The 23,185-nt window shown below is 42.9% G+C and overlaps 1 protein-coding gene and 1 pseudogene across 7 annotated transcripts; one reads left to right on the top strand and one right to left on the bottom strand.

The window, feature by feature from the left end:
- Window positions 1-734: 734 nt before the first annotated feature.
- RFX5 (regulatory factor X5) lies at window positions 735-5,963 on the top strand. 7 transcript variants are annotated; one of them, XM_031967514.1, is made up of 11 exons: window positions 735-966; window positions 1,462-1,656; window positions 2,308-2,489; window positions 2,799-2,832; window positions 3,108-3,190; window positions 3,392-3,514; window positions 3,664-3,783; window positions 3,928-4,009; window positions 4,254-4,455; window positions 4,586-4,677; window positions 4,782-5,963. In XM_031967514.1, exons 3-11 carry the CDS (start codon window positions 2,377-2,379, stop codon window positions 5,727-5,729), a joined length of 1,797 nt encoding a protein of 598 aa, XP_031823374.1. In that variant the 5' UTR covers window positions 735-966; window positions 1,462-1,656; window positions 2,308-2,376; the 3' UTR covers window positions 5,730-5,963. The 7 variants fall into 7 exon arrangements, with proteins under 7 accessions (XP_031823374.1, XP_031823373.1, XP_031823375.1 ...); XM_031967513.1 differs by having other exon boundaries at window positions 735-974; XM_031967515.1 differs by having other exon boundaries at window positions 735-974; window positions 2,194-2,489.
- A 14,077-nt stretch (window positions 5,964-20,040) lies between these two features.
- On the bottom strand, window positions 20,041-22,796 carry LOC116423432 (annotated as a pseudogene).
- Between the last annotated feature and the right edge of the window lie 389 nt (window positions 22,797-23,185).

Here is a 23,185-nt window from a genome sequence, read left to right as displayed (position 1 = left end):
ACAGCCAGGAAGTATCTGAGACTGGGTTTGAAATCTGGTCCTCTTGAGACCAGTCTCAACCACTTAAAGCTTCCTGCAGGAGGTGGAGTTCTAGCTGGAACTTGGGATCAGGGAAGACAAGAAAGGAAAGACCAGGGGAAATGCCTGGTATAGCCGTGAGGAATATCTGTGGTTAGTGTTGCTGGACTGAAAAGCAGCAGAGCAGGGCATAACAAGGTTGGTAAGGTAAGAAGTGGCCCGTCTTCATGACTTCCAACACCAGAGGATTTGGTACAACGGGTGGTAGAGAGCCACTGGAGTTTGTCTGTCTTTGAGGGAGTGGATTAGTGAGACTTGAAGCTGATCGGAGGGAGGACGTGGGCAGGTGATGAGGGCTGGAAGACCCCAGCAGACTACTTCGATGTCCCAGGTGGGAGGTGATGTGGACCCTTCTGTACCTGAGGGGTGGGTGGCAAAGAAAAGCGACAGGCCTTAGCAGCAGGTTGGCTGCGAGATTCCAGGATGACACCTAGGATGCGGGTGTGGGAGAGGGAGAGCAGGTGCCGCGAATAGGGAAGCTGGGAAGAGCAGTTCCCCAGGTTTCACCAGGCCTCCCAGAGGGGCCTCGAACCACAAAAAAAAAGGTGGGGGGGTTGGGGGGGGTTAGAATACTCTGCTTACACCAACAGAGTGGTGGACAGGAACCCCGGTAATCTGAAGTTTCAAAGTTCCGGAGCTCAGACTGGGGTGCATGGCCTTCAGCCTCAGAATAACTAAGGGAGTAACAATCCGTGGGGCCCGGAGATGTTCCCTGTGCCCATTGTGGACGCACACGTATTTGTAATCGTACAGCATCGTGCTGTTGAGAGCTGGGAAGGCCCTCACGAGATGACCGCATCCCGGGTCACTCACTATTATTCCCCCTCCCGAGGAAGCCGCGCTCGTGGCCGCGCTTTCACTCGGACTCACGGGAGCCCGCCCGGCTGGGTGAGGAGGTAGCACCGACCCGTTCAAAGCCTGGGTCCGCCGCGGGGACCAGGGACCCGTGGGAAGCCCGCTAGGAACTGTCAGGCCCTAAGGGCCCCCGAGAGCCGAAGAAGACTGGAATTGTTTGCGCGCAGCGGGGCGAAGGCCACCCCAGCTGGGAACTTGGGCGGGGGAGGGAAGAATAATGTCGGTGCGGCCGCGGGGCCGGCAGGTCCCCGGAGACCCGGCAGGCCCCTGGCGCAGTAGCTCCCCATCCTGGCCCGCCAGTCCCGTGCAAGTGACAAAGGCGAAACGCACAGGGGAGGGGAAAACCCCGGGAATGCAGGGGCCCGGCTTTCCGGCCGCGGCCCCTTTAAGAGAAGAACCTCCCGGAGCCACCCGTCCCAACCGACCCCAACTTAACCGAAACCCAACCCGGACTTCCCCGTTACCGCTCAAATATTGCCAACTTTGGATTTTCCCTCCCCCGCTAACCAATCGAATCTCTGTTACTAGGCAGACTTGAGCTGCTGCCGAAGGGAGAGAGGCGCTGCATCTCAGGGAGGTGGCAAGGACCAATAGCAGACGGGGCCGGCTGGTGTATCCGGGCAGATTGGGGCGGAACCAACCAATCAAAAAAAAAAAAAAAAAGGCCAAGCTACGAGTGGAGCCGGGACCGTGAAGCCGACCTAGAGTCGCGGTGGCTCGGAGGTAGTTTCTTTTTCTCTACTCCCTTTTCTCGTTGGAAAGAAGAGCGAATGCTTGAAGGTGGGGAGGGGGCAGTGTTTGACTTAGAGCGAGCCGGAGAGAATTTGGGCTGCATTTACAATTCCTATCCACCCCCAACCACAAGCACACCCAGCCTCACCACCCCCCCCCCCTCCCGTTCTCGGGACACCCCTCTGCGAGCGGGACCGCTTAGCCACGCCCTACGCCCCTGCCCCATTTTGCACGGATTAAGCGAGTCGCGGCCCAGGGGGTGGGTGGGGGGGAATCTGCACCCTGCTGGGCACGGGGTGAGCGGTTGTGCCCAGGGACGGATAGGCGGCGGTGGGGGTGGGGTGGGGGTGTAGGTTTTCTTCTCCCCAGACTAGCTGCAGCCCCTCTTCTTCGTCATATGACTGGGGGGGAGGTGAGGTGGGGGGAAGGCCGGAAAGGGGCCGACTGGAGGGAAAGCTCCGAAGGGAGTGGAGGTGCGGAGGTGGCACCACTTCTGCATGTTGCCACTTTCCCTCTGGGGCTCACCAGGACCCTGGGATGGCTCAAGTTTGGAGGACTTTGCCAAGTTTCCCTGCACTTGTGAGGGGAAGCAGGTAGTGCCGGTGGGGCCCCGGCTCCCGATTGTTTTGTTCCTCCTTGAAGTGACTGCAGGGGCGCCAAGAGTAGGGAAGGTGTCCCGGATTTCAATCGGCCCCAAGTTCTGATGCCAAGATGGCAGAAGATGAACCTGATGCTAAAAGCCCCAAGACCGGTGGCGCAGCCCCTGGGAGTGGAGATGCCGGAGAGCCCACCACTCTCCTGCAGAAGCTCCGAGGGTCCATCTCGTAAGTCACCACCCTTGGGACCTCTCCTCCAGATCCCGAGGGGCCTCTGGGTCATCCCTGGGCATGGCTTTCCCACCAGGTGGTCTGGAGGGAGGGAGTCAGCATTGGCAGGATCCCGACCCAGCTGTTTGCTCTGTGACCCTGGGCAAATCACCCTGCCTCAGTTTTCTAGCCTTGAAAATAAGGGGATTACACTAGAATGGTCAGTCCCCAGCTCTGATCTCCTTGTGCAGGTCCCATGCCAAGTTTAGACCCCAAAAGCTTAGCTAGAAGTCACCCCGCTGACCGTCAGCTTTTTCCTTCCTACAGCAAGGCCGTGCAGAGCAAAGTAGAGGGGATCCTGGTGAGTAACATGGCTGAGGGTGTGATGAGAATAATGGGTTCATAGGAGCAGTGACAGGGGAAAGAGTGGGAGACGGAGCCAGCAAAGCGGTTCCTAATCCCAGTGATAAGTAGAATAGATGTGACCTTGGACAAGTCACTCAATCTGGTGAGCCTGGCCACCCTTACCTGTAAAACAAGGGAGGGGAGCCTGGGCTAAAATCAGTGCGAAGGCATCCTGGGACCCAGCTCGGGCTCTCACTGCCACCTCTGCGGCCCTCTCTTCCCCAATCATAGCAAGATGTGCAGAGATTCTCGGACAACGACAAGCTGTATCTTTACCTTCAGCTCCCCTCGGGCCCCAGTGGTGGAGATAAAAGGTAAGTTTAGTCACAACTTGGCAGAATAAAGGACCTGGGTTCTCAGCCCGCCTTTGGCAAGTACCAACTGTCACCCACCAGGGGTCTGCATTAAAAAAGGGGAGAAGAGCTAGGACTCCGGGTTTCTGGACTCAGATAACCCTTGTCTGTGCCAGGGGGGACGAGGCTGTGGGCAGAATGACCGCTTTCTCCTACCCCCAGCAGCCTGGAACCAAGTGCACTCAGCCACGATGAGTACATGTATGCCTACAGATGGATTCGAAACCACCTGGAGGAGCACACGGCCACATGTTTGCCAAAGCAGGATGTTTACGATGCTTATAGGTGTGTGCAGGGGCAGAGGTGTGGGTTACACTCATGTCCACCCCAGAGCCCCTCAGGACATGTCCCCACAACACATCCCCTCCCCCCAGCCTCCCGACCCCTGTCCCTTCTATTCACTGGCCTCCCTCCTTTGGGCACCCATTACCCAGAAGGTACTGTGAGAGCTTAGCCTGCTGCCGCCCACTCAGCACTGCCAACTTTGGCAAAATCATTCGGGAAATCTTCCCTGACATCAAGGCTCGGAGGCTGGGAGGCCGGGGCCAATCCAAGTATCCTTGAATGGAAATGGGGGGTGGGGGCGAGTGCTGCGGGACTACACTGACAACGCTGGGGGGCGGGGGGCACCGGGAACATGGTATTCTCCAAGGTGTTAGGAGATCCCTCCTTTGGCCTTCTCCTTAACATAATACCAGATACTGCTACAGTGGTATCCGAAGAAAGACCCTGGTATCTATGCCACCCTTGCCTGGACTTGACCTCAAGGGCTCAGAGAGTGTGAGTAAGGACAAATACCCTCCTCCCCGGGTGAGCATCTCTGAGTTCACTGGGCGCCCTTTGAAGCCTGACTTGGTTGGGGTCCCTGGCCCTGGATGCTTCCTATCTAAGCTGAGCTGGTGCTGCCAGGCACCAGAGATCCTCCCCTCCCCATCTTGATGCAGGGTCCGAGTCCTCAGGAGGGCTCAGGGGCCTCCCCAGGTTTGGGTAGGTAGCTAGGTGTGCTGTCATCTGCCACTCGTAGCCAGAGGTGGGCCCAGAAGTAGGCCCAGGTCCCCGGGACGAACTAGTGGAAGCGGCCTGTGCCCTGACCTGTGACTGGGCGGAGCGCATCTTGAAGCGCTCCTTCAGCTCCATCGTCGAGGTGGCCCGGTTCCTGCTGCAGCAGCATCTCATCTCTGCCCGATCTGCTCATGCACATCTGCTCATGGCCATGGTGCTTGCTGGTATGTCGACCCTCACTCCTTTACCTAGAGTCCTACTGCGCACGCTGGGACAGCGACCCCCGGCTTGGCTCTCCGCACCCATCCCCCTGTTTCTCCATACCCCATGCTGGAAAACCTTGTCCCTTTTCAGATGAACCTGATCGGCCTCCACGGGATCCCTCCTCTGCTACCAAGAATGGTCTGGAGAACCCAGATGGAAGAGCCTACAAAGGGCAGCCCCAGGTGAGGAGGCTGAGTCACCCCTGCTTTGCAGCCCTAGCGTGAGGTGGTGGGATGGGGCAGGAAGTGAGACTACTGATACTCCATATTTTTTTCATTGTTTTCAGCCCCCCAAGGAGCTGGAGGCCCGAACTGGGTCTGCCCCCCCACTTCGGGGGGAGCGTAAGAAAGCTGCAGAAACCTCAGCCCCGGTGGCCAGCAGCCCCCAAGTGAATGCTCTAGTTGCCCGACTACCTGTGCTCCTCCCCCGGGTGCCCCAGCCCCAACTTCCTCGGCCACTCCGAGTCTCCCCACCAGTCCTAGCCCCCAAACTTCCCTCAGGTACCTTAAAAGTCACTACATTGCCTTTGCCCAGTGGGGCCGGGGTATCCCGGGGAACTCTGCCCATCATCAACATGATCTTGCCCACTGTATCTGCTGTGCCTATACCTGGGAGAGCTCCACAGGAAAGTCCTACCCCGACCCAAGGCCTTGAGAAAAACAGGGAGGTGGGCCCCGGGCTGGGCAAGGGTATGAAGAGGACAGCTGAAGTGCCTATGAGTGACCCCAGAGGACAGGAGCTAACTGCCAAAGCATTGAACCAGGATCCAGAAGAAATCGATGCCAAGCGTAAAAGAGGGCGTCCTCGAAAGAAATCAAACAGTGAGGGGGAGCAGAGCTCCTCCTCTGAGAAACCACTGCCCGCTGCAGACTCGGCCCATTCCCCCAGGGTACCACAGGACTCTTGGGGCTTTGGAGGGGAGAGTGACCTGGCTAGAGGGTCAATGGGAAAGGAGGAGGAGAGAAAAGTGCCTTCTCTTGGCCAGGAAGATAGCACTGATTTCAAGGGAGGAAGGGAACCTAGTGCCCAATATGCCAAAGAAATAGGGGATAGAAGTCTGGTCACTTCTAAAGTGAGTGTCATCAGGGGCAACAGAAGCTGGGAGGAGGGCCTCCAGTCCATGGGTAAAGAGGCAGCAGAACCCATAGGGCAAGGTAATGAAGATCCAAAAGGAACAGGATCTCAAGGCTCCTTATTCTTTGGACATAAAGATCCCAAAGCCACACCCCCTTAGTAGGTACATGGTGGGAGAGGGGGGAGATTTTGAATATCCCACATGCCCCTAATAAGGGTCCCTTTTCTGATCCTGCTTGGTCTTGGCCATGCCCAAGGTCTCCCTGTCTCGGTCTCCTTTCCCTTACAGACTTTGATGTTTCCCAGTCTCCTCTCCCTCCCTTTGCCTTTCCCAGCCTAGTACTAGTACCCTTGGATTCAATACTACCTATCAATAAACCTGCCATGTCCCCTCCTTACATCTCTGGGCCTTTTTTTCAAGAAGTTGCACCCATAACAAAACATTTTAAAGCTAAAAAGAGCATAATATAGTGCAGAGAAGCAAACTGGTCTAGGGGATTAAAGGACCAAATTTCTTGTGGACTGGCATTGCTCATTTGTGTCCAAGTAATAGGTACCTAGTACCTCTGATGATTTGAGGGAAAGATGATATCATCACAAAAACATGTGTAAATGAATATTCACCTATACTTACCTATCTCTGCAGACACTTAGTACTAAATCTAAATTTTAAACCTCTGGCAAAAGAAAGCAAAAAAACGTAAAGGTATCAAAAAGAGACGGGAAGTAAAGGGTTGGTAAGACATTCAGGCCACCCACCTGATGATCTGATATTTTGTTTTTATATGAGCTACATTTCCCAAAGGTAGTTTTGCCACCCTCTCTTCTCCCAGAGCCATCATTCATGGAGAAGGGAAGAAAAAAAGTTCAACAAAAACATATCAAAAAAAATCTTGACATTTGCTCTTCTACCTCTGGAAAGAAAAGATGCTTTTCTTTTGGGGGAAGGAAGGGTGTCAAGTTTGACTCTTTATAAATGTTAAGTGTCTGAGGTCACATTTGAACTCAGGTCCTTCTGACTTCAGGGCTGGTTCTCTAGCCATTGTATCACCTACTTTATTCTAAACTTTTTAAAGAAATGCTATTGTCACATTTAAGCAAAAGTCATTACAATGTTTTAATGGTTCTGCCTAATTCACTTTGCACAGTTCACATTATGCTGCTTAAATATTTTAGTATGTAGACTTCTTTTTCACCCCTGAATCCCTTAATATACCTCCAGCAGTCTAAGAGTATGGATGGTTCTTTAGTCACTGTGGCCACATAATTCCAAAGCTCAAGAGTGGTTGCACTGGTCAATGCACAATTCTACCAACATTATATTAGCATGCCCATCTTTCCACAATGCTTCAACATGGACTAGTCTCATTCTGCCTCTGTGAAGAATGGTGGAAGGTCAAGGTTCTGTTTCCACAAATGGCTGTAACAACTATAAGAAGGAATTTAGGGGAGAGGGGGAGCGATGGAGGAGTCAAACCAGTGATGTATATTACCAGGAGGTGCTTGAGGTCACAAAAGACTTTATTGTGCCAAAAATGATGGATTAGTCTCTAAGAATCTAGCAATTAAAGAAAATTTGAGAGGGTTTTGTATACTGCAGGTCTGGAGCTGAGATGAGATCATGATTTAGGGAAGGAGATACAAAAGTCAGGATGGAGGTTCTGCAGGAAGTAGAGTAATAGAAAAAGAGGTTCTCATTAGCTGGACATGCAGTTTGGAGTGAACTCTGGGCTGTAACCCATCAGTAATTGAAAGACCACAGATATGAGATTCATTCAAATTTTGGTCACAGTGCTCTTGTCACTGCCAGGAGGAGCTTAGGCTTCATTAAAATAGATCAGGGAGCTCTGAGGAGGAAGAGGAGGATAGGACTCTGGTACCTGTGAATTGTGTGTGAACTAAGTTTCCACACCTGCTTCCTACAGGAAGGTATTAAAGATTTAAACTGCTTCACTTATCCTGAATTTGTTCATTCACTGCGTCCTTTTGGGGGTTCAGAATATTGTTTCTGGCATCATCTTTGGCAATTTACTAGGTATGGCATGAAACCTTAAAGTTCTTTTTATTTACATTTCTCTTTTTAGTGACCTAGATCATTATTTCGTATAGTTGATAGTTTGCAATTCTTCTATTGAAAATTATCCATATTAATTTGACCATTTGGGAATGAAGAAATTATTAAGGTCCTGTCAAGTGCCAGGCCAGTACTAAACAATTACAAGTACAAAAAGCAAGACAGTCCTTGTCCTCAACGGGCTTATATTCTAATTGAGGAAGACAATACATATGAGAGAATAATGGCTTGGAGGTCACCGTGGATTTTTTTGGAGGAAGAGACAAAACAGGTGAGTTAAAGAGGGATGGCTTTTCACCAGGGCTAATGCAGAAAATTGTTTTGCCTGACTATATGTAACTAGAATGGGTTTTGTTTTTCTTGTCTTCCCAAGAGTTTGGGAGGAGAGAATAAAAATTTGGAACTGAAAATTTAAATTTAATTAAATTTTTTTAATTTTAAAAAGTTAACTGCTTTATATATTACCTATATTAAATTGCTTATCATTTTAGAGAGAGGGAATGATAGGGTAGAGGAGGGAAAATTTTTCTTTCTTAAAATTGTATTTTCATGTAATTGGGGAAAAAATTTTATAAAAAAGTTATGTACAAATTTCAATATTTAAAGATTTTAAAAATGAATTATTTTAATGAGAGCAAAGTAGGATTTGACCCTTTAATAAATAACATTTTAACTATTTTATCTTTATTTCTTTTTTAATATCTACTTTTTATGTATGTTTCATAGCGCACCATATTGGTTTCATAGCGCAACATATGGCAACATATAATTTGAAAAACAAAATGTTTTTAATGACATTGGGAGAGAAGGGAGTTACCCTCGGTCACACAGCTAATAAAGGTCTTAAGCAAGGTGTTCTATCTACTACATTATGTCATTGCCCCTGGCACACAGGAAGAAATTGATCAATTAATGTTTACTGATTTGAGTTAACCTTTCTCATCAACAGTCTTCTCATCAATAAAATGGGGACAATAAAGACCCACCTCCCAGGATTGTTATAAGGATTAAATAACATATATAAAGTGTATAGCTTAAAACGCTATGCAAACATTAATGTTGAAATTGTGGTTAGTCTCCACTGTATATTTGGTTACATCCCATGGCATGGGAAGGAAAAAGGATCTTGAAGCAGGATCTCAAGACACTGAATGCCTCATCCTGTTCTTAGAACTTTTCTCCACATTTTGTGACTTTGTGAGTCCCTTAGAAAACCAATTCTACAGAATCCTGGGATAGAGGCTGGCTCTACATCCGAGGCCTGCCTAAGGCTGCATGGAAGGATCCAGGGATGAGGCAGCAGGCTTGTGACTGTATCCAACAGATGGTGCTATCCCCAGGCTTAACCCCTTAGAAGGGGACATCAAGGGGGTCTAAATCCAACCCATCCCAAGTATTCCAGCACAGTCTAAAGGTTTCCTATTCCCTGCCCCCTTGCACCCAGAGCTCTGGTGGCAAGGCAAGTTGCAAAAGGGAATGAATGAAACTCACTCGAAACAAAACCCCTGATGGAACTGGGAGTTGAGACCTCTGCTAAGGAGCCGAGTATCTCATACACTCTGCTCCAAATCAAAAAATATTCTACCAATAATCTTGCCATACTTCCTTTGTACCTCCTTTTCACCATATAATCCAAACACAGACTAGCTTTAGGTATGTCCAAACATTCCCATTTTCCATACAAATATGGCAACATTTGCTTGACTGTTCAGGTTATTTCATAATTATTCTGTTTTATTCTTTTATTCTTCATGTTTCATTTTAATCCTAATAATGTTTTGTGCTTCTGATGCTGTGTCCTTCAAAGTGGGGATAAAGCAAAGGTCCCTTATTAAGGGACAGGTCAATTCTCTGAGAGCCTCCACAGCTGTTTTTTGTAGTGTCTTTAGGAATTGCAAGGCAGCCTTTGCTGACACATGTTGTAGACTGGGAACAAGATAAATTGGAGGTAGAGGGAAGAGGAAGGAGGTCAGAGAACAGCAATTGCCTCTCAGTCTCCTCTCACAAGAGGAGATCTATTCTACAGGTCTGGGTTGGATCTCCAGCAGCCACTGTCAGATGACTCCAGTGTATTCCAACAGTCCCTGGGTAAGCCCAGTATTAATCTAAAGGCAATTGCCATTATGGCTGGTGTGAGAATTGTGTCAGTGCCTTGAATAGAATCAATCAATCCATAAACATTTATTAAGCACCTACTATGTGCCAGGCACTGTGTGAGATACATAAAGAGGGCAAGGGGAGGAGGGGGTATGGTGTTGGAGGTGAGCAGGTGGCTTGGACAGAGAGAGAGGGCTGAGTCCAGAAAAACTCCTGAGAGACTGGGGGGCTGGAGCTACCCTCTGCAGCGAGGCTGGAGAACTTCTTTCCACCAAAGGCCACTTGGATGTTTAAACTTCATTTGTGGACCATGTAGAATTAAGACCTTACAGAACTCAAGCCATGGGAGGGTGCTGTCCCTAGTTTTCAGCTCATCACTGCCTGCCCTTGCCTTAACAAATGGATCCGCAGTAACAAGGAAGTTTGTAGGGGGAATGAATTTTGTTTCAGACACCTTTCATTTATCTGCTGGACTTCCATGTATGAGGTGTCTGAATGGCAGCTGCAGATGTGAGGGAGAAGAGGGCCCAGGGTGGAGCCCAGGAGACACCTGCAGGAAGAGTACAAGGTCTGGAAAAAGATCCAGCAAAGGAGCTTGACAAGGAGCGCTCAGGTCAGGAGGAGGAGAGAACAATCAGAGAGAAAAGGGTGATTGGCAGTGACGGGCTGCATAAAGATTTCATTTCTCAAATACTTACTGAATATAGATTTATTTTTAGAAATTATTTCTAATAATTTCTAAATAATAATTATTATAATTATTAAATTTCTAAAAATAAAAACCATTTCCCAATTGTTAATGATTACAGGCACTTTTCAGAAGAAATCAAAACAAATACTCTAAGTCACTACTGATTAAAAAAAGGCAAATCAAAAAACTCTGAAGTACCACTTCATATCTATCAGAAATGACAAATGCTGGAGGGGATGGGGGGGGGAATAGGTACACTGATGAACTGTCAGTGGAGGAGTGAACTGGTCCAATCATTCTGGAGAATAATTTAGAATAAAAGAAAGTTACTTATGGCATTTTTAATATATAGTTATTTGGAATATCTCTTTATGATGTTTGAGGTCTGCAGTTCCATAGTTGGAACAGATAACTCTTAATTTGGCTTTATGGTAGTTTGTAGCTGTAATGTAATAGTTGAAAAAGGAATAGTAAATCTTTCAGAAGGATGAGAAAACAAGAAAGAATTGCTCTTTTTATACTTAATTCTGATCAAAAAAGAAAGAACTAGTCAGTGATGTGGAAGTGACTAGAACCCTGAGAGGGAGAATGTCTTGGAGTCTGTAATTCAAAAGTAATAATAATAATAATAATAATAATTGTTTGTATAATGCCTTTTAAGTTTGCAGAGCACTTTAGATATATTACCTCATTTGAGCCTTCCATCAATCCTGTGAGATAGTTACAACCACTATTATTATGCCCAATTTAAATGAAGCCCCCGGCAGTATGGTGTGTAAGATCCTTCTTGCTTCCTAGGCGGGATTGCTCTTTTCAATCTGCATTCAGTGCTGGAGAGTCTGGAGGTTCCCAATGAAATGTTATCTACTCTGCTACAACTCAAATGTGTCTCTTTGAAAGGATCAAAATGACCAACATGGAGCTGATACATGAGATAAAGGGCATAAAAGATCACCTCACTGTCCTTGATGAGTTTTAAGCCTTCTGGCCTGGCTGAATGACATCCTCAGGTACTCCTTAAGAACTAGTAGAGCATTTTTCTGTGATCTCTGAAAGATCACAGGAAACAAGAGACTCTCAGACAGAGCAAGGACCAATGTTGATCCAATTTTCAAAATAGGAAGAACCAGAATCTACAAACCTTAAACCAAAGAGCTTGACTTTGGTTCCTGGGAAAATGTCAGAATAGATCATTAAAAGATACTTGGCAAGAGGCAGAGTCAATTTGATAGAGTAGCAGGAGTAAGTCCCATAAGCCCTACTCCCTCCCAAGAACACAAATTAAGAAAATACACCAGACTGAATCCCAGTGGGAGATCAAAAAAAAAAGTTGCTGTCAATCATTTTCCAGTGAGATTGGCATAAGGAAACAAAAGGTCTGTGCATAGAGGAGACAAAGTGGTCAAGACTGACCAGAGGGAGCGTTTCCCAGTAGCAGCTACAGAAAATGAGGCTGTGCCCTTTAGTAGGAAGAAGTCCCAGTTCCAAATGGCGGCACTGTGACCTCAAGCAGGCTGCTAGAACAGGGGCCAACTGACAGCTGTCACCAACTACCCAGTATCAGGTCACAGATCCAGAACTGAGGGAACCTGTATCCAAGGCTAGCATTCTGGAATGAAGAGTGGTCGCAGGGCCTAGGCCATGTCCTGAGCAAGGAAGAAGTTCAAACAAGGTGTCTCATATCTAAGTCCTACTTTCTAATCATTGAGTATACCACAGAATTCCATCCTGTATTCTCTTTTCATTTTCCTCTATACTATTTCACTAGGTGATCTCACCAGCTCCCAAAGATTCAATATCATCAAAATGTTGGTGATTCTCAAATCTTCTTCATCTACCCCAACCTCTCTACTGTCTCACAACTCCAAATACCTATTGGACTTTTTGAATTGGATATCCTAATTATTAGACATTTTAAACTCAATACATCCAAAACTGAACCCATTATCTTCTCTCCCCCCCATCCCCCCCCCAAAAATCTTCCTTCCAGCTTCCCTGTTATTGGAGATGTTTTTTGTTTTTTTTATTTTGAGGAAGTTTTTTTTGAAGGGGTATAGTCAAGGCAATTGGGGTTTAATGATTTGCCCAGGGTCACACAGCTAGTATGTGTAAAGTGTCTAAGGTTGGATTTGAACTCAGACCTCCTGATCCCAGGGCTGGTGGTCTATCCACTCTGTGCCAACTAGCTGCCCTTTCACTGTTATTGTTGAGAGTACCCTAGTGTCATCGTGGACTCCTCACAATCTGTTGCCAAGGCCTGTCAACCTCCCATTCATGCTCCTTCCCTACTATCTGCAGGATCAAATATAAAATCCTGTTTGGCACTGGAAGCCTTCCTAACCTAGCTACCTCCTACCAATCTTATACCTTCTTCTACACCCCTAAATCAACCTTAATACTCTCTGATCCAGCAACACTGACCTCCTCATTTTAAATTTTTTTAAAATTTTAATGGTATATTATTTTTCTGATTACAAGTAAAAATGGCTTTTGACATCGATTTTTATAAGATTTTGAATTCCAATTTTTTTCTCCCTTCTTCCCTTCCCCCCTCCCAAGACAGCTTGCAAATTGATATAGGTTATACATGTACAATAAATTTTTAAATATATTTCCATATGAGTCATCTTGGGAAAGAAAAATCAGAACAAAAGGTAAAGATTACCAGAAAACAACAAAAGGTGAAAATAGTGTACTTCAATCCATATTCATTCTCCACAGTTCTTTCTTGAGATGTGGATAGCATTTTCCATTCAAAATCTATTGGAATTGTTTGCTGAGAAGAGGTAAGTCTATTATAGTTGATCATCACATAATCTTCCTTTTACTGTATACAATGTTCTCCTGGTTCTCCTCACTTTACTGAGCATCAGTTCATGTAAACATCTTTCCATAGCCTCCTTAATTCTTTAAACAAGACATTCTATCTCCCTACTCCAGGCATTTTCATTGGCTTTCCCCCATGTCTGGAATGTTCTCCTTCCTCATATCCACTTCCTGGATTCTCTGGCTTTTTTCCAGTTCCAGTTAAAATCTTACTTTCTAGATATAAGAAGCCTTTTCTGATTCTCCCTTGATTCTAGTGTCTCCCTTTTACTATTTCCAATTTATCCTATACATATCTTGTCTGTACATAGTTGTTTGCCTATCATCTTCTCTAGTATACTATGAGTTCTTTGAAAGGCTGTTTTTTGCCTTTTGGTGTATTCCCAGTGCTTATTAGCAGCAGGCACTTACTAAATGTTTACTGACTAAATCTGACCCTGTCCAATAAGTAGAACCACCAACTTCATTCATTCTTTACATTATACAGTCTAAGATCAAATTAACTTTCTGGTCTGTCATATTGCACTGTTTAAACTCAGTATGTTGCACTAAATACTGAAAATACAAATGTAAATTGGAAGTTAGAATTCATTACTACCCAATCTTTAAGGAAAGGGAAAAGGAAGTTGGGTCTAGTTTACTTATATAAAATCCAGGAACTGATTTGCTTAATATCCCAAATGCCTAGCATAACATCTTGTTCATAGTGGACACCTAAAAGTTGTCACTGAAAAGACACAGAAGGGAAAGACAAGAGTAATGAAGATCACAGCAAAGATTAAATTTTTTAACTGAATGCTGTTTTTATTTCGAAGGGAGAAAAAAATTTCTAGATTTCAAAGATGGCAAATATCAGAATTAGTTCTTAAAAGTACATTCATTACTACTTCTTGTGTGAAAGGAAAGGTACTCTTGAAATTGTTTTCATCATTAGTAATAGAGAAAAAAAATTCCAATTCTTGATTAGTAGAGTATCAAATTTCTTTTTAACAAAAAAGTCTTTCATAGATTCATATCTCCATCTTGTGGTCTTTTTGAACACTGACATAGCAAACTTTTAAAGCTGTGTTCTGCCATTTGAACTTAAGGCACTAACAATATTCATTACCTCTTGGTACTTGCTTTGAGGGCTACTGAAAGAAAGCCAGAAGACTGGATCCCTAGAACAGCTTCAAAAATCAAAGGTCCTATAATTTCATTCATGTAGGAACTTCTGTTTGGAAACTTTCAAAAGATGCATATTAATAGCTTATACTCTCAGATCTAAAACCACCATTCCATATTTTGCCCTCTTCTAGCTAAACGAATTTGCCATTCCCTCTATAACTCTATGTCCTTATAACACATCACTGAAGTCTTTTGTAGGATGCTTCGTTTGGGCACAGAGGTGTCTTGGAGTCCATGTAAATAAAGTTTAAGCTCTATATCCCAAAGAGATCATAAAAAGGGAAAAGATCCCCCATGTGCAAAAATTTTTGTGGCAGCCCTTTTTGTAGTGGCAAGAAACTGGAAACTGAATAGATAACCATCAATTGGAGAATGGCTGAATAAGTTACGGTATATGAATGTTGTGGAATATTATTGTTCTATAAGAAACAATTAGGAGGATGATTTTAGAGATATGGAGAGACTTGGAGAAACTGATGCTGAGTGAAATAAGCAGAACCAGGAGATCATTGTAACACGGCAACAAGATTATACAATGATCAATTCTGATGGATGTGGCTCTGAGTCTCAACAATGAGATGATTGAGGCCAGTTCCAATGGTCTTGTGATGAAGAGAGCCAGAGAGAGGCCCGTGGACACTGAGTTTGGATCACAACATAACATTGTCATTCTTTTTGTTGTTGTTAGCCTGCATTTTGTTTTTTTTCATTTTTTTCCTTTTTGATTTGATTTTTCTAATGCAGTAAGATAATTGTATAAATACATATGCATACATTGAATTTAACATATTTTTATCATCTTTAACATATATTGGATTACTTGCTATCTACAGGAGGGGGTGGAGGGAAGAGGGGGAATAAATATGAATATAAGGTTTTGCAAGGGTTAATGTTGAAAAACTATCCATGCATATCTTTTGAAAATTAACAAGTTTTTAAAAAAAAAATAAAGCTCAAGTTCTGGAAGATTTCACAAAGATTTTGGAAAGATCAAATACAAGACTTGAAATATTATACCCAGTTGGTAGAGCTGTGAATTGGTCCAATCAATGTAGAAAATAATTTGAATTACTAAAGTCACTAAATCATTTGATGTAGACATTCTACTATTGAACATACATCTCAAATAGATCAAAGAAGGAAAGACAGATCTGATAAACATATGCCAAAATGGTCACAGAACTTTTTTTTGTGGCAGTCCCCTCCCCCAAAAAACTGAAAACAAAGGGTATATCCAGGGGCCCTTGTCAACCAAAACAGTCAAGGACCTGAGTCTATGACATTTGAAGACCAGCTAAAGTATGGGGCATGTTTAGCCTTTTTTATGAGAAGACGCACTGACGCACTGGCCACCTAACTGTTTGCAAGAACCTAGAAGAATTAGACTTGCTATTTCTCCCCACAGGGAAGATCTGGAAATTCAAAGAGGAACATTTACCCTCTAAATCAGGAAAAGCTTCCTAATATCCGAACAATTCCAAAGTGAAATGGGCTACCTGGAGAAGCTTTGAAGCAGAAGTACCCAGTTCTTGTTGGGGACATTACAGTGGAGATTCCTTCCATGGGTCCAATTAGATGGCCACTGAAGTCCCTGTCACTTGGGAAATGACCAAAAAGATCTGTGATATTGCAGTATAAACATTTGTATCACAAGAACAACAAATATGAGGAATTTAGAGATGTATCAAAAACTTGTATGATCTGACAGAATAAAGCAGGGAGAACTAGGAGAACAATGTACACAATGCTTGAAATAACTTCAACAAAAGCACTGAAAGGCAGCCAACCTCTAATTAAAAGGACCTATCTTGTTACAGAACAGATGATGAAATATATCTCCTGCTCTCTGTAGAGAGAAATATGAATGACGAAGGGTGAGGAATGCTGCCAATACTCAGGTGAAATGGCTGTGGGGATTGGGTTTTCTTAACTATTTTCCTTTAGTTAGCAGGGAGAGTTTAATGGAGAAGCACAAAGCAGGAAATCACAACAGTATAAAACGGCAGCAATATAAAAACTTTTAAAAGAAACAAATATGGGCCCCAAGACAGATTGTGTCTTGTCCACTTACCCTAATTTAATGAGGCTCATCTCCAGAAAGTTCATCATCATGAAATATGAAGTAGTCTTGTTTATTTGGTTTATTAGCCAGAAAAGTTTATATAATGATCTAGAAAGTTATAAAAGTGCTACAAGTCAGGGGATATTGCCATCAACTAAATCACAGGTCTTTGGAAGTTCCGATGTGCCCTTCACAGAGATGTCCCTGTCCATCACTTCTTTCAAGACCTGCCCCAAAACATCTCCAAAAAAACTTTCCTTTAATCAAGACAGTGTACTGTGTGGTATGCTGTTTTTGTCAACATCCAATTTATAGATGATTTGGTAGATGTCTCTGTATACTGTGGTTCCAGTTTCGATCTGCATTTCACCAATTCACAATAGTCTTAATTCTGGGGAAATCAATATGATAAAAAAGAAAAGACAAATGATCATAGATTTACAGGTGGAAGGGACATGAATGTTTTGTTGAGAAACTCTGCCCCTAGCTATGTGACTATGCAAATCACCAAATTAACATTTGGATACACGAATACACGTGGATAAGACAAATGTAAACAATGAAACAATATATATAAAATGTGAGAAATACATGAACACTGAAGTACTATGATAGTTCAGATAAGGTGAAAATTACTTCTGTAGGAAAGAATCATCAAAGGCTTCATGGAAAAGGTGGCTTTTAAGCTAGTCCTCCAAGGACTAACTGATATAGGCTGGCAACAAGTCATGAAGGGAGGAGGCATGCCAGACACAGAGAACAGCAGAAACAAAGTCATAGAGACAAGCACGTATACAGGACATCTTTTTAAAACGGGAAGATAAATAGTTCACTCTGCCTGAGGTATATAAGTATATAACAGAATGTGGAGCAGTAAAACTGGAAAGGTAAAGTTGGAAACCAACTATAGAAGGTCTCGAATTTTAGGATCAAAAGTTTTCATTTCATCATATAATACGAGGAGGAGGAAGGGAAGACTTTGCCCTGGTCAGATCATATGTGCAGTACTGGATTCAGTTCTGGATGTGGCATTTTTGGGAAGGCTGTAAAGCATCCAGAATGGGAAAGGATCTCAAGTACATACTAGATGAGGATGAACTTAAAGGAAATGGAGAAGTTTAGCCTCCAGAAGACAAGGCTTGGGAGGTAAGGGGGCAGGGGAACATAAGATGATTATCTGAAAAGATTAAAAGAGTTGTTTTAGGAAAGAGGGATTAGAAACTCTGCATGACCCCAGGGGGAAGAACAAAGAATGATGGTGGAATTTACAAAACCACAAATTTAGGGTTGAGACCTAAAGAAAATTTCTTAACAAGTGGGCAAAAAGCTGTCTCTGGAGATAGTTTAACTTCACTGAAGGTTTTCAAAGAAACGGTGTTTATGTAAAGCAGGACATTTTTGTCTAGTTAGGTTAATGGTCTAGTCTAGGTTAGAGTAGTTGGGCTTGGAGATACCTTCCAGTACTGTGATTTTATATCAGGAGAGTTTAGGAGAGAGGAAAGAGATTATCTGAACACTGGAAGGTAAGAAAAAGACCTGAAGCATTTTCAAAAAAGAGCAGATGCATGTCCTCCAAGAATCAGATGTTCAATGATTCAGTAAAAGTCAAAGGAAGAAGAGACTAACAGTAGTGGTTGGTGACTCCCTGATGAGGAGTATTGAAATATTTATTCTTTCTACCTAGAATGTAGAGAGAATATATCCATAGATAGGATTCACAGGATACAAAATAGGATTCAAGAAAGGAGTCAGTGACATAATCCATGGCTTCTCTTGAGTGTACAAAGTATAGGTAACAAACAGAGTACACTAAAGATCCCAGTGTAAAAAAAAAAAAAAATCAACCAAACTTGACCCCATAGATATATATGACTGAGACTTGGTGGGATAAAAACTAGGACTGGATTATGACTGTCAAAAGGAACCAAATCAATAAAAGGTCAACTAGGATAGACTTATACCATATATATTAAGAACATATGCTTACTGGGGGAAATCCAGAATGGGGAAGCATGAAGAAGCACATTTAGATGAAGTTTTTAAAGAGGCAGAAACATAAGTGAATGGACACTGATGTATATCACCTGGACAAAGATGAGAAATTTGGGAAACAGATGACAAGCATGGAATCTAAGCACCATGGGAGATTTCAATTATCTACACATCTGCTAACGCTCACTGACCAACATAAAAAGAGCAACTAATAAGAATTTCTTGACTTCATAATCATTTTATGCTTCTAAAGATAGGATATAATGAGGAAAAACTTCTGTTCTAGTCCCGATTTTCACCCAAAGGACTGGCTGCTAAGGTGCAAATGATAGCAACTCTGAGGAAGAAGTAACCATTCCATCTTGAAATAAATGCAAAAGAAGGAGAGGAAATCTGGGGATTGTCATATACCCCAGATATAGGGAGAACAAATTTCAAAGGACTGAAGAAAGTCCAGTGGATTCAAATTCTACAAAGTAAGACCAGGAATGATCCGAGGCTCTTAATTAAATTCCGCTCCTACAGAAACAATTCTGATGCTGGAAAAAAGGACCTTCATTGACCAATTAGCAAGCATAGAAAACAAAAACAAAATCAGAATAATAAGATAAAAATTTCCTCATTGCTGTTATTGCAATGCTGCCCCTGACTCTCAGATCTACTTGTCTTAACCTCTCAACCTGCATTTTTGCATCTCCAACTTCTTACTGGATGAGAGTTTATGCCATAAGTTGTGAAGACAGAACACAGCTCTAAAAGTTTGCTGTGACAGTGTTCTAAAAGACCACATCTCAAATTAAACATCCAAAACTGTATTCCTACTATTTCTCTCCTAAAATCTCTTTTGAACTTCTCTATCCTCCCACACAGGTAACCAACCTAGGTATTGTATTTGCTCCTCAAACTCTTACTACCCAAATCCACTCAGTTGTTCTTATTCAGAACATTCTTATGTCCCTTCTCTTTCCTCTTAGTCACAACTCCACTATAGACCCTAATCACCTCAATGCTAGACTATTGTAAAACCCTGTTGGGGGACAGAGGAGTGGGAAGAGTCTGTGCCACTTAAATCTCTCCCTAATCCAATCCATCTTCCCTTCAGCCACCAAAAGTGATTTTCTTGAAATCCAGGTATTTGTCACCTTTGATTTTCAATAAACTCCAGTGGATCCCTATTATTCCAGGATCACATATAAAATCCTGTTTGGTTTTTAAAGCTTTTTGTTACTTATTTCCTTCCATCCCTTACCCTTCCAGTCTTCCTATAACTTACTTTTCTTAATGTTTTCTGTGATCCAATGACACCAGCTGCCTTACTGCTCCTCACACAGGAAACTTCATTTTAAGACTCCCAGCAAGAGGTTTCACTGGCTCTCCTACATGACTAAAACATTGCTTCATATCTCGCCTGAAGTCCCGCTTTTTAATTTTTTTTAAACAACAAGCTTTTAAAATTATCACTCCAAAATGATAAAAAGTCTCAGAAAATAGAAAATAGTGTCTCACCTCTTTTCCAAGTTATCTTCAAATCAAAACAACCAATATGTAGAACTGGGTCTTTGGTTTGGTTTTGTGACTGTTCAATGTAGCAATTGTTGTGGTTTTTTTGATATGTGGTTGAATCTTACATAACTCTCAAAGTTGTAGAACTTCATTCAGTCAATCGAACAAGCAAAACAGCATGTATGTATTCATCATGTCTTGGATTGTTGATAAACTGTGCATATTTTCCCTAGATAACATTGCCTCCTTGTGATACAAAGCCCAGGCCATTCCCATTCACTTCAATGGCAGTTCCTTTGGTAAAAACAGCCAAAGTTGTATATAATAGAGAGGAGGATGATTCTTCATACCAAATGTGGATAGGCAAAAAGTAGTTTTAATTTCAGGGTAAGTTACATAAGCATTCCTAAATTTGGTGATTTTCTAGTGAAGCCATCCCCAACAAAGCAGACTTTAGTAACCATTCTCAAGTTTTCTTTCTCTTTCTTATACAAATAACTTTTAACTCTTCTGCTTCTCCTTGGGCATGAACTTTTGGCAAGAGCACTTCTCATATACCAGCTTTTCATTCCTGTTCAATCATGTTGGAAAGGACTTTGGCTTAGGACTATCCCTCTCTGTCCAGTAGATATACAGACTTGCTTCTTGGGGAATTTTTTCATCATTCTTTTGATTGATATTTCTTTCCATGCATCTTGATAAGTCTTTTTTAACTTAATCTTCTCAAAATTATGCTATTTATGGTAGAGTTTGGCTTTTAGACAATTCATTTTCTTTAGATATTCAGGAGCTTCTCAGCTTTTTTTCTTTCTTTTTTTCTCATAATAATCCAAGCAGTAGCTATACCATTTTCAATATAATTCTATATATTCATTCTGTAACATGTCAATGGCCGGGGGCCCATTGAAGAACCAGCTAAAATGCTTTCCAAACTTCAGACCCTTTGCTGTTAGTGACTGATTCCCCATAAGCAGGAAAAGAAAAGGCTTCTACAAGGAGCTTTTCCCTGTCCTCTTTAATCTATGTGCTTTTCTTCAAACTATTAGCTTACTCCAAGGTAATTTGGGGGGATGGAACAGGTAGTGATCAAGAAAGGTCTGTGATATGTAGTACATGAGATAATATTTAAATTGATTATTGAAAGAAATTAGGGATTCTAAGTGGAAGAGGTGAGGAGACAGTACATTCCAAGTTAAAGGATGTATGTAAAGGCTAACAGATGGTAAATGTTATGTGGTATTACGTCAGAAACACCAGTTTGGCTGAACTGCATTGTACTAAAAAGGAATCAGAAATAACTCTGGAAAGGCAGGCTGAAGTCATGTTTTAAAGGGCTTTAAATGACAAAAAAAATATTACCTTGGCAGCTATGTGGAAGGAACAAGAGAGGAAACTGATATAGTGAAGGGCATTTAAAATATGTTGACCAAGATGGCAAATGTCCTTAAGTATTATTGACAGAAGAATCAATTGAAGAACTGAGAATATTTATCAAGTATTTAAGGGCTATTCCATAGAAGAGGAATTGTACTTGTTCCAGGCACAATGAAGGAAAATTGAAGAGAGGAAGTTTTAGGCTTAAGGATATAAGGGATATCATCTTGATTGGTCTCTCTATCTGGTCTTTTCCTTCTTTCCTCTATTCTTTCAAAATAATCTTCTTCAAGTACGATTCTCAGCTCCAGGATCTTTAGTGTTATCTCTATTACCTCTAGGGTAAAATACAAAATTCTCGATCTAGCACCTCACAGAATTGGGATGAGCATCCAATGTTATCTAGTCCAACCTCTCCATTGACGAGGAAACGGAGGCTCACATGGGCTAAGTGGCTTGTCCAAGTTCACAAGGTGAGCTAATGGCAGAGCCAGAATGTAAATCCAGGTTCTTTTGTCTCAATCCAAAACTCTTTCCACTGCACCACATTGCCTTTTTCATGTAAAATCTTCTACCATTAAGATTCTACCTGCCTTTCCAGGTTTCTTTTCATATTATTCTCTTCCATGCATTTTCATTGCAGTAAAACTGGCTTAGCAAGGGTTCCCACATATTGCACCTCTCATCTTTCTGCCTTTGTCCAGATTGTTCTCTACATCTGGAATGGGTGAGCTCTTCATCTCTGGCTCTCAGAATCCTCCAAGGCCAAGTGCTACTTCTCACCTGAGGACTTTCCTCTTCCTGCCTTCTAAAATTACCTTGTATTTACTTGGCATATATTTATCTGACATTTATCTATGTACATGTTTATACCCCCAGCCTCAAGCAGAACATTTGACAACAGGGAGGACATCGTTTTCCTTTTTGTATCCTCAGTGCCTAGCACAGGGCATTTCACGGACTATACAGTAAATAAAGGTTGGCCAAATTAAACATTAAACAATGGCAGTACCATTAGCTAAATGTAAGAACTGTTAAGGGAAGTTCAATTTCAGTTGTTAGGTTTGAGGTAGCTAAAAACAGGTTTAGAACTTCAAATTAACTATGGGAACAAGAAAAAAGATTTGGATATTCCCTTCCTTTATCAAGATGACAGTTAAACCTGTTTTAACAAGCTATTTCTGGGGTTCTTGTAATTCTTTATAATCCCATTTATTTTATGTATTTAAGAATATTATTCTGACAAGGGGTCCACAGGTTTCACTAAGCCGCTAAAAGGGCCCATAGCACACAGACAAATAAACCCTGGACCAAATTACCAGGGAAGAAAACGACAAAGAATTGGAGGATACCAACATTTAGAAACACCTGCAGCTTGGTAGCAAAGTGGATAGAGTACATATCTGGAATCAGGAGGACACTAATTCAAATCTGACCTCAAACACTTCCTAGCTGTAGGACCCTGTTCAAGTCACTTAACCTAGTTTATCTCTGTTTCTTCATCTGGAAAATAGAGCTGGAATAAGGAGATGGCAAACCACTCTAGAATCATTGCCAAGAAAAACCCTCATAGGGTCAGGAGAGCGGAACGCTACTGACTAACAATAACGCACCAACTGGAAAGAAGCGCCGGCCCCAAAGGTAAAAGGAAAACCAGGAGAATATACACGTGGCAGAAGTCACGGGGAGGAAAGTAGCAAACTAGACCAGAAGGAAGCCATCCCATTGTTGGTTTCTTCTCCATTTCCCTCCACATCTAGTACTCAAAAACAAATCTGGGAATTCCTGCTACGAAGCTCTGGGCTTTAATGGACTCAGACTTGGAACCTG

Source organism: Sarcophilus harrisii, chromosome 4 (genome assembly GCF_902635505.1).
Source record: "Sarcophilus harrisii chromosome 4, mSarHar1.11, whole genome shotgun sequence".
NCBI lineage: Eukaryota > Metazoa > Chordata > Mammalia > Dasyuromorphia > Dasyuridae > Sarcophilus > Sarcophilus harrisii.
This window is presented reverse-complemented; position numbering and strand designations above follow the sequence as displayed.